General features: G+C 33.9%; 1 protein-coding gene across 4 annotated transcripts in view; it reads left to right on the forward strand.

The window, feature by feature from the left end:
* Nucleotides 1-453: 453 nt before the first annotated feature.
* The window catches only part of LOC145248827 (uncharacterized), a 338846-nt gene continuing 326793 nt past the window's right edge, over nt 454-12506 (forward strand). For 2 of the 4 annotated variants that reach the window (XM_080110523.1, XM_080110521.1), the window contains exon 1: nt 457-1017. Coding sequence is in view for 3 of the 4 variants with exons in the window: in XM_080110521.1 (XP_079966647.1) it covers nt 940-1017 (78 nt within the window). In the remaining variant the exon portion in view is untranslated. Of the gene's footprint in view, nt 1018-12506 lie in introns of all 4 variants that reach the window. The other 2 variants (XM_080110520.1, XM_080110522.1) reach the window with 2 other exon arrangements.

The raw sequence follows: 12506 nt of genomic DNA on the forward strand, positions 1-12506 counted from the left end.
AATCACTTCTTTTGTTGTTGTTGTTGTTGTTGTTGTTGTTGTTTTTCTTCTCCTCCTCCTCCTCCTTCTCCTCCTTCTTCTTCTTCTTCTTCTTCTTCTTCTTCTTCTTCTTCTTCTTCTTCTTCTTCTTCCAATTTTCACGTATTTCCATCATTCGGAGGATTTAATCAAATTTTCAAGTTTAACATTTTTTTTTTTTTAATTTATGGAGGAAATAAATTTTGGAAAAAAAATCAGGTTGCGTTATTTATTTATTTTTTTCATTTCAATGATTTTAGATTGGACGAAATTCTCTATATTTAAATTTGGATTTTTTGTCTTCCATTTTAAATTTAGATTTATTTATTTTTCTATATATATGTGTGTGTGCGCGCAATTTGACACGGCCCATAAACTGAGTCAGTCGACGGACGACTATCACACTTTGGGATCTATTCATACACGGCTTCGTTTTCTTTTTTTATTTACTACTACTACTACTACTACTACTACTACTACTACTACTACTACTACTACTACTACTAAATTTGGTAATAAGTTGTTTTTTTTGTTTGTTTGTTTTTTCAATAATATTTACTCCTAGCTAATGGGTCCATTCATTGAGTATTCGCGTACTCACCCACATGTTGCAAATCAGATAGACAACGACGGGGGCGCGTATATTTTTATGTTTATTTTCCCCAACACAGGCACAATTTAGATCACACAGAAAAGAAAAGGAAAAAAAAAAAAAAAAAAAGAAAAAAGAAAAGAAAAACAAACAAAAAAAAAGGAAAAACTACTTTTTTTTTTGCATTTTCTACCGGAAAATATATATATTAAAAAAAAAAAGGATCGAAAGGAAAACCGCAAAACAAGAGAGCATTCTAAGAAAGTTTTGATTTTTTTTTTTTTTTTTTTTTTTTATTGAAAGGAGAACGTTCGTTGTCGATTCCAATAATGAAAAAAAGCCACAACACGAAGGTATTTTGTTCGCTCTATCCCGGCACATCTTACGCGACAATCGATCAAGGCACGGTGAGTGACACTTTTATTATTATTATTATTATTATTATTATTATTATTATTATTATTATTATTATTATTTACTCACTAGTAGTAATCATGCAGGCCATCATCAAAGATTGCTCTTTGAGAACTGTGGTGTTCTCTGGAATCTGAGTGACAACAAGTTTCCCAGGTTTCCAGTACTCTCCAACACTTTCGATAACCTTTGCAGATGAATTTGCGTTATCGCAACAGCCGCTTACCATTGATTTCTCGTTGGCGGCCAGCATTGGTCTTCACTGGAATTTGGACGGTATCAATAAGCCTATCTTTTGCCAAACTAAACCTTACACAGATTAGTTTTCGGTTAGGACAAAGTTAAAAACAAGCAAAAACAATGAATAAATAAATAAATAGATAAAACAAAAAAGGTACTTGTGCAGTTAACGAGCCGTGTTGAAATAGCGTTATTATTTCGAAAACCATTCTTAACATGTGAAGGGGACATTTAAACTATTCTATACTTTCACTTAACAATTTAATAAATGAAAGATGCTGTCAAAATTGAACTTACGAGGTGCTTTCAATAAGTTTCCGGACTTTTTTGTATGGACATTTTTATTGATAGTACACACATAAAACTCTTGTCTCTTTCGAAGTAATCTCCTCCGGCTGCAATGCACTTGTTGTATCATTCCAACAACTTCTAGAAGGCCCCATGGAAGTCCTTTTGTGTGTGATAGTGTCATAGACCCTCGTCACAGCCTCTTTCATGTCCTCAGTTGTCTCATAACGAAAGCCTCTAAGGATTTCCTTGAGCTTAGGGAATAATCAAGATTTCCTTGAGCTTAGGGAATAATCAAGATTTCCTTGAGCTTAGGGAATAATCAAAAGTCACAGGGAGCAAGGTTTGGACTATAGGGAGGGTGAGGAACTGTCTTGATGTCCATCATGATCAAATGGTCTGCAACAAGGATGGAGCACTCTTGGGATAAACTTTGCACAAATCTTCCACATCTTCAATTCCTCACAAATAATTGTGTGTACAGGTCCCACGCTGACATGAAACTGTTCACCTATCGTTTCTATAGATACACGACGGCCCTTATCCATGAAATTCCTTATTTGGTCAATAAACTCTGACTTCCTTGCTCCTCCCACAGTTCTCATCATTCCTCACAGACCTGAATTTCTTATGCCATTGAAAAGCTGATGCTCGATTCATGCAAGATGGTCCAAAAGCAGTCTAAAGCATTCCATACGTTACTATGCCAATTTTTCCAAGTTCCAAAAACAGAATTCTATTGCATATCGTTCTTTAAAAGTACCCTTAGGTCGAGATTGCATTTTTGAATTTCACCGGCTGTGACAATCAAGCTTTAGTAGGGTGTATTCTAATTCCTATTGTAGCTGTTCATACTGAATTTTCAAGAATCTACGACAATTTTAAATGCTTGATAAAAAGTCTGGAAACTTATTGAAGGCACCTCATAACTTGAACATCCTATTTAAACAATAGTACGGTCCGTTAAATTGCACAAGTACATGCAGTTTTAATAACATTGCGCCGGAGTTTCGAAATGGAGGTCGCCTCATCATTTATATTATCCTTAATTAGGAAATTACTGTATAAAGCTAAGTGACCACCCTCATTTTCCAAGTAATACTGAGGTCGATTTTTTAAAAAATGTCATTTTAAGCAAATATTAATATTACATACTTAATTGTCATGTAGAAAATAGTAATACATCCAAAAAGTTTCAAAAGTTCATTAAGTAGAAAGTTATTTATAGTTATAAGTAATTTTTACGGAAAATTGGGGAAAATTGCATTTTTTGTAGATGTTATAAAGTAAACAATGGAATAGACAATGGAAAGTTTACACGCGGGGTACGTAACTCGGAACTTAAATTTTAGATTACACCGACATTTGTAACCGATAGCGATAGACTTCTTCTTCTTCTTCTTCTTCTTCTTCTTCTTCTTCTTCTTCTTCTTCTTCTTCTTCTATTATTATTATTATTATTATTATTATTATTATTATTATTATTATTTACTAAAACACAATAGCAGACGTTCTACTCGTATTTTTGGATATATTACTATTTTCGATATGATAGTTAATTACGTATGTAATATTGTTTTTGTTTAAAACGACATATTTAAAAAAAAAAAAAAAAGGAAAAAAAAAAAGTGGACAGATTGCTTCTTTTTTTTTTCTTTTTTTTTTTTTTTAACTTTTTTTGTCCACTATCTTAACAAGCACAAGAGGGGCACACATGACCGAAATACACAATTCTGACCTGTAACATTTGATTTCTTTCGAATTAACATTTTAAAGGCTTCAAAATCGCTTTCGAATTTCTTACGGCCATGAAGGAATGGAATTCAGCGATATTGATTGAAAAGAAACATGTTTGCCGAATTTCTGTTTATCGAATGTGATTTTAAGGACGTTGAATTCGACCTAATTAAAATACAAAAGAAAAAAAATACAAAAGAAAAAAAAAATTAAAAAATTAACAAAAAAAATAAAATAAATAAATAAATAAATAAAAAAGAAGAAAAAAAAGAAAAAAAAGAGAGAAACAAATATACAGAAAAATATTTACTATATACGTAACTGTCACCAAACGAAAATGTCATATTCCAAAAATTACGTAAATTGCCCAAGCATTTTTTCTTTAGATAATCACCATTTCTTACAATTTTTATTTATTGCGGACTATTATTCTCATCTTTATTGGTTGTTGTTTCACGACGTTTCGGCCAACTATTCCTCTGACCTTCGTCAGGTGGTAACCGCGACGGATAGGAACTCGTAACTGCATTCTCAGCAATCGCTGACGCTGCCATCCGTAGCTGTTGTCGTCTCACCACGTTTTGGCTAAGTAAGCCTCTGACCAGCTTTGGGCAGGATTGAAACCGCTATCTTCAGACAATGCTCATCTTGAACCGTAGAGATTCAACGTCTCTATCAACTGCGATCAAGGTTGGATTTTTTGATCTGTAAATCCACGTTTATTTATTATCTGATCTTCCATAGTCGGGTCTGTACAGAATGGTATATATATTGGAATTCATTATTGAGATGAGTATTATTTATATCAATTTTTATTTATTGCGGACTATTATTCTCATCTTTATTAGTTGTTTCACGACGTTTCGGCCAACTATTCATCTGGCCTTCGTCAGGTGTTTTTTTGTAGCGATTTACCATTAATCCTAACCATTAACAAGCTGATTTTTTTTTTATCTCTAATTCTGGAAAGGTTATCAAGTGGAAGTAATCGGTGACACATTTTAAAGATGGTGGAGCGACACACACATCGTTCTCGCGACATCAGAAAATTTAATTTTCTTTGTTAAAAAAAATTACTTCAGTCTTATTAGTGCTACGCTACCCATGAAAAAAAAACAAAAACAACAACAATAAAAAACAAACAAAGAAAAGAACAAACAAAACAATAACAAAATAAACAAAAATAAAAAGCTGTATGATGTACGTACTCGTGACGAAAAAACATCGTGTATTAAAAAACAAAAAACAAAGTAAAAAAAAAAAAACACGCAAATTGATTAAGTAGTTTTATTTTCAAATAATAAAATAAAATTTTATGACTGGACGCATCTTGAAAGCAGCCTGGAGGAGCAAATAATTTAAACTTGCGAGATTTTAGAAAGTTATTCTTAACACGAGGAAAGAGGCAACTCAAAATCGTTTAAAAATGTTTTTCTTTATAAAAATAAAACTTAATCAGTTCAGATGATTTTTGGAATATAACATTTTCGTCCCATGAGCGCTATGTATATCATACATATTTTTCTGCAATCTTTTTTTTTTTTTTCTTTAATTAGATTGAATTCTGGACGAGCGCTAGAATTGGAAATACCACTTAAAAATATCTGCGTAGAATTAAAGTTTATAATCGAAAGTCAACTATTATGGTTCGGTTGTGAAGATAAACAATAATTAACAAAGGAGTCAAATCTGTTGCCAAGATCGCTGGAAAATGTTGGCTCACTCTATCGCTCTACTAATTATCTCACTGCTAATGCAATCCTCTATCTGTATAATAGCCAAGTACGCCTTAAAAAGGAGTACTGTTGTCACATATGGACAGGGGCTGTTCGATGCGCCCTATCCATAGGGTTCAAAACCAGCTTCGAAACCTAGTAGGTAATGCCCTTTTCTTTCCTTTGCAACCTCTTTCCCATAGAAAGGATCGTTGCGAGAGCGTTTCTGCTCTATCGTTATTTTTATGGCAAATACTCGACTGAACTACAACCCGTGGTAACCCCCTTGCCAAAATTTAACAAAAGCTCTAGACTAGCTCTAGACTAGCTACAACCACTATATACGATTTTCCCTCACTCTCTATTTGTGCCTAAATCTAAACGCAGATTCTATGAACAAAGCTTCTTTCCTAGAACTGCCCGCCTATGGAACACTGTTCCGTTGTCCTGCTTCCCGGTTGAATACAACATTGTATCCTTCAAATCCAATGTAAACAAAGTCTTGTTGATCCGTCTTCATAAATAATCAAATTCTACCCAATTTACACCATTGACGATTACTACACTATTACCTTACATTCATTAATTCTTATCCTCGAGTGACCTTCGGGCCTTTATAAGTAGTGACTCCCAAGTAAAAAAAAATGTCACTAGAAAAGAATGCGAATCCTTAACAAACAAACGTGTTAAACAAATCAAGAAAAATAATAGTTTACGTTGGAGGAGGGGACTTTTTTTTTGTACTTGTGCAGAAAAATGGATTTTGAAAGCAACGAATTTCAGGAGAAAACATTATCACATACGTGCCATATCGAAATTAATATAAATTCAAAAAATTACGAAAAATGATCCAATCGGAGATGTGCTAATTTCAGGTTTTACAAAAAAAATATCCACAATAATGGTCCGACATTTGTATTTTAAAATAGCGGATTGTCAAATCGATTGATTGCAGTTACCTTGCCTGTGATTTTGAGAAGTTTTCCACACGATAAAATCTCTATAAATCGATAAACTCGGTAAATTTTACTTTTAGTTGTAATTTTTTTTTCTATTGAGTTATTTTTCGTAATTTTTGTAATTTTCATTAATTTCGTAAGTACGTAATTTCACCTGAAATGCATGTTTTAAAAATCCACTGTTCTGCACAAACGCTCTTTTTTTTCTTCTTTTTCAGTCTATTCACTTTCAATTTTTAAATTCATTTGATTATTTTAATCATTTTAAATCATTTTAATCATTTGGGTACTTGTGATTAACGAATATCCAGAGGATTTCAGTATTTTCTCAAAGAATCCCGAGTCGGTCCCGGAAATGACCAAAACAGTTTATGATGTGAAAACCACTTTTTTTTTTTTTTAAACTTTATCTATTTACTAGCAAGACATCCGGTGTTGCCCAGTTGTAAAACATAGTTAAATATGATATTTTAATTCATCCAGATTTCGTATTTATTTATTTATAGAAACAATTCTCTATTAATTATTATAATGTACCCAATATATAGTAGTGATCTCAAAAGTTTAAAAAAATATGATTTGGGTGCCATCAGCTAGAATCAAAACCAAAACATTTAGCATTCCAGCTTTAGTCGTTATCGTTTGAGCTGTTGTCAGATAGTTAAAATTGAACTGTCTTGAACGTATAAATGTATATTTGCGCATGCGTACAACAGCACTTTAAGCCGACTTACGTTTTGCCAATTCTAAGTTGTTTCCAGTTGACTCCGTAGCAGCTATTTTTACCAGCTAAAAATCCATAAAAGAACGATCCACAAAAATGCCATCATTTGGCCTGCCTCGTGCCGCTCTACGATTTTGCGTCTCAGAGGAGATGCACTTAAAAAAAAAAAAATGGAGACATACAAGCATAGTGAGTTTTATAAATTAGATTTATTTTATTTGTTTATTTATTTATTTTTTGTTTAATTCTAGCCTAACCCTTCACATGCTTGCTCGGGCTCGTCTGCCTTTATACGTTTTTTTTTTTATTTCGAGATTGGCCATTTCCGATACTGACTTGGGATTCTTCGTCAATGTACTGGATACCTATTTATTATAACAATACGACAAAAAAAAAAAAAAAAAAGAAAAAGAAAAGAAAAGACGAAAAAATCGGTAACGTTTTGGACGGCTAGTCATCGGAAATAATATTAGGTTGATGCAAAAACAATATCGTTTTCTCACATATGTTACTTTTATATATGGCTAGCGGAGGGTACCTGGCGTTGCCCGGGTGTTTGGAGGTGTGTGTAGTTTTGGGTAAATCAAAACTCCGTGGGGGGGGGGGTTAAAATAAAAAAAAAGTTTTGGCAGGTAAGTATGAGGATCGAACCCGAACCCGAACCCTTGAGGCAAAGTTGGAGATTAAAGTGTGAAAAAAGAAAGAAAAAAAGTGCAACGTTAACCATTGGGCCACCGCAAAATACTACCGGAAACACGTTTGAATTTATTTAAGTATTTAGAATTGGCAGTGCACGTTTTAATGACTTAATGAAGTCAACTTTGACTGCGGGGTAGTATTTCATTTACTGCAGGAACGCTTTTTTTATTTTTATTCTCCCAAAATTTTTTTTTTGGGGGGGGGGGATCAGCTCCCCATAAAAAGGGGATTGTGCAAATTAAATAGCGATTGTCTGATATAAGGAAAATATCTTCACATTGATCAAATCTGCTTACTTTCAGACATTTCCGGCGATCGCGACCAGAAAAACACCGCCCGAATTAGTGCCGCTTTTATTATACGAAAAAGCCTAATCCACATGCGGCGAGCGAAAAATGTTGAATATTTATCTTTTCGAAGTCGAGCAAATTAAATAAACAGGCGAGCTCCATTGTTAACTCGTAGATATTATGATTTATATGTGATATAAAAAGTTTTAAGAAGTTGTGAGCCGACCCACCGATACTCGGAAAAAAGTCTTTTACAGACATACACAAAAAGCGAACATACATACATACATACATACCTACATACATACATACATACACACATTTTCACTTTTATATTTATAGACTAGCGGGGGTGGTATCCGGCGTTGTCCGGATGTTTGTAGGTGTGTGTGTTTTTGGGTAAATGAAAAGAAATCTCTGCCTCATCCGCCATATTCACCAGACCTCCCGCCCACCGATTATCACTTTTTCAAGTATCTCGACAACTTATTGCGTGAAAAATGCTTCAAAAGCCGAGATTATGCCGAGTCGGCCTTCAATGACTTCATCACTTCCAGAACTCCGGATTTCTATGCTAATGGGATGAATAAACTTATTTGAAAAAAATGTGTACATTCTAATGGTTCTTATTTCGATTAATAAGGTTTATTTTGAAAGGAGTTATGATCTTTTGAAGTTGAACGTAAAAGAAACATTATTTCTGCACCAACTTAATAGTATTGTTCACAAGTTGTTTTACGGTGATTCTTGCGGAACTAAAATAACAAAAGTTCCCATAAGCAGTTCTTGAATGTTTTTGTTCTTCATTTCAGCTAATCCAGTATCATATTCTCATTTGGCCTGTATATTTTAATTCTACCATTGCATTGCTTTTGAATTGGCAGTTAGATGGTTTTAAAATCAAATCCAAACTTCGGAATTTTATTCTTTTTTAATAAGGACCTAGTGACCCCCTTCCCCTATTCTTCATTAGGAAACCCTTCACCTTTTTTAACCCAACAACCCTTATGCACATACAGTATTGTTTCGCCGTAACACAGTTCACCAGTGCGGCTAGAGCAGTACAGTCAGTTTGTTTATCTGGACAGTAATTTTATAGAATCATTTCATCTTAATTGAATGCTTTTTTGTGTGGTTTTATGTTTTTTTTCCTTCTCTTCACCAGACAATACTTCCTTAATGCCCCCCCCTCGCAAACATAGGGGAAACTTGTTTGGATACTGTAATGATTATTTAAAAATATCCTCAGAACTTCGGATTAATAACCTTTATAAGAGCTGTTCTCATCAGAATGTGTAAAGACCAACTCTTATATATTTGTAGTATGCAAGAAAAACAGTCGCAAGAAAGGGTGAAAAAAATACAACATTTTTTTTTACAACAATGATCCGAGTTATTTAATTATTTGCACCGTTCGGTGTACATGGAAGAAAGTTGGACAATGCCCAAGTGAAGAAAGGAAAGACGGAAAGTTCTTTGGGACACAGAAAGCCTATAATCAGTTATCGGCAGACGAAGATAGTTGATGCTTTGTCTTTCTAGTACCTATTTACTATGCCTCCCCACGGGACAGAGTTAGACACCAGGATCGTTTTTTTAACGTGGAGAAAAGGTACAAAAATAAAAATTGTCTCAGTCGTGAAGGATTTCTCCTCCGCCGAAAGAGAACAAGAAATGGAAGTGCAGCATCTGAAGAACAGATACTACACTTTGATCTTGAAGCACTAGTACACCACCTCAATTATTATACATCTAATCCAAACACTTCCCTTGATTCTTTCAATGTGACCAAACCAACAAAGTCTCCTGTTCTGCACACATCTCCTTATTCTATGCAGAGTTAATCAATTTTTTTTTTAGATCATGTGATCTAAGCCTGCCTTTAAGGCACCTCTCTCGTATCATTCTCATATCATTTTTATCTATGTCAAACAGACCCTAAGACCACATTTCGTACACAATGCCTGATAGACTTTTCCTTTAGCCGGTAGTGATAACTCTCTGCTATGGTATTAGGTCGCCCTTACCCCGACAAACCAATTTTTTTTTGCTTAATTATTTAATGTAAAAAATATTTCTATAGTTTATAAAGCAATTTAACGCCTATATAGACTCTTCTCTTGGTCGGCAGTGGTAACACTTTGCTATGGCATTTAATTACCTTAATCTAAAGAAGCCATTATATATATATATATATATATATATATATATATATATATATAAAGTGAACGTGTGTGTCTGTCTACATGTCTGTGTGCATTTCCCTGCGCAATAACTCTGTCAATTTTTGGTCTACAGACTCGAAATTTGATTTACAGGGTACTGAGATTTGGGAAAATCTTTGTGATCGGTTTTCGGACAGAAATTTCGCTGTTAAGTGGTCAAAGTTCAAGGATTTGACCTTTGAGAACTCTATCAAACTCCTCCGACAATTTTGGGTATAAACACTTGAAATTTTAGACATTGATTCCTTGGACATGGATCTACACTTAATAACTTGGTTTGAGCCCAAAGCAATAAATATTAAGGGGTCATAATAGGGGTCAAAGTTAAAAAAAATTGACAGTTTTTTTTTTTTTTTTGCTCAGCATACACCTCCAAACACCCGGGCAACGCCGGGCACCCATGCTAGTATATATATATATATATATATATATATATATATATATATATATATATATATATATATATATATTATTTAACCTTGTATGACCTGAATTATGATGTAAATGATTAAAAAATGTTTATTGTTAATTTTAGATGGCGGCATACTGATTATAAGCAATGGATAGTTGCAATCTGGAGGTATCTGGCATCTAACCAGATACTGAACTAATACGTACAAGGCGTGTTTGAATCAATTTCCACTTTATTAATGTCGTTATATTCATATATTTACGACTGAACGAATTAATTCAACCAGATCATAAAGGGCTAATGTTAAAGATATTTCTATAGTTTATAAAGTAATGTACCTATTTACTATGCCTCCCCATGGGACAGAGTTAGACACCAGGGTCGTTTTTTAACGTGGAGAAAAGGTACAAAAATAAAAATTGTCTCAGTCGTGAAGGATTTCTCCTCCACCGAAAGAGAACAAGAAAATGAAGTGCAGCATCTGAAGAACAGATGGTATTTATTTGCTCCCCCACTGAGCAAATTAGGCACAAGGCCGTTTTTAATGTGAGGTAAAAACCAGCTCCCCTAAAAGTAGGCAAAAAGGGGGCACTCTGGTTACCAAAAATAATAATTGTCCCAGTATAGAGGGCTTCCCCTCCATTGACTGGTACAAACTATCTCAAGTGCAGCATCTGCCGGAACAGATGCTACACTTTGATCTTGACCAAAAGGCCAATGTTTATAAAGTAATGTAATGCCTCGATAAAATTCTTACTACAAACAATTAATTGATTTGTCTAGTCCTTTTTTATTTAACGAAGACGATTCAATAAAATTGTTTTAAATGTTAGAATGAAAGCTACGTACTAGTTATACTCCTTAAACACTTACCAAAATGACCGGATTTTATATTAAATAAATCGAAAAGGGTTGATATACTATAAAACAAAACAGCCAAACCAAATAAATCATTAATAAATATTTGAACATATAGAGAACCTGAAGTATATTTTTCCCCCCAAACGACTGGATTCAGTTTAATGGTTACCCAAAACGGTTGATATGCCGTAAAACAAAACAACCCAAGTAACCAAATCTGCCCATTCTCATATCGTTCCTCTCCATGACAAACAAGCCCTCAAACCACACTTCGTACACAATGCTTGATTTATTTATTTATTTGTTATTTAATGTAAAAGGTATTCCTATAGTTTATGAAGCGATTTAATCTATCTATATATCTATAAAAGTTAAAATGTGTGTGTGTGTGTGTGTGTGTGTGTGTGTGTGTGTGTGTGTGCGTGTGTGTACATGTCCCTACCAAATAACTCTGTCAATTTTCGGTCTAGAGACTGGAGATTTGGCATAAGGAGTATTGAGATTTGGGAATTTTTTTTTAATTGGTTTTCGGCCAGAAATTTGACTGTGAAAGGGTCAAAGTTCAAACTCTAACAAACTCCTCAGCCAATTTTGGGTCTAAACACTTGAAATTTTAAATGTAGGTTACTTGGACATGAATCAAACTTTTATTTTGATTTAAGCCCCAAAAATAAATGTTAAGGGGTCAAAATTGGGGTCAAAGTTAAAAAAATTGACCCCTGCGGTCTCTACCAAATTACTCAGCAAATGTTTGGTCTAAACATTTGGAACTTTACATAAAGGGTATTCAGACATAGGACAAGCTTTTTAATTGGTTTGGGACGAAAATTTGAGCTGCCAAGGGGTCAAAGTTCAAAACATTTGACCTTTGCGGTGTCTAGCAAACTACTCAGTCAATTTTGGGTCTAAACATTTGAAATTTACACATAATGGGTATTCAGTCATGCGGCAAGGGTTTTAATCAGTTTTGGGGCAAAAATTTGGCTGCGAAAAGGTCAAAGTTAAAAGAGTTGACCTTTGCAGATTCTACCAAATTCCTCTGCCAATTTTGGGTCTAAAGACTTGAAATTTTAGATGTAGGTAACTTTGACATGGGTAAAACTTTGTATTTCGATGTGAGACTAAAATAATAAATGTTAAGGGGTCAAAATTGAGGTAAAATTAAAAAGAAATTTACCTCTGCGGTCTCTACGAAAAATTACTCAGACAAAGTTTGGTCTCAACATTTGAAATCTTACATAAAGTGTATTCACACGTAGGGCAAGTTATGAACAGTACATAGGAATCGAAAATATTTCTGCATATTTTCTGATACCAAAAGCAATTCTTTTA

This window comes from Euprymna scolopes, chromosome 27 (assembly GCF_053919585.1).
Source record: "Euprymna scolopes isolate OS-2025 chromosome 27, ASM5391958v1, whole genome shotgun sequence".
Classification (NCBI taxonomy): domain Eukaryota; kingdom Metazoa; phylum Mollusca; class Cephalopoda; order Sepiida; family Sepiolidae; genus Euprymna; species Euprymna scolopes.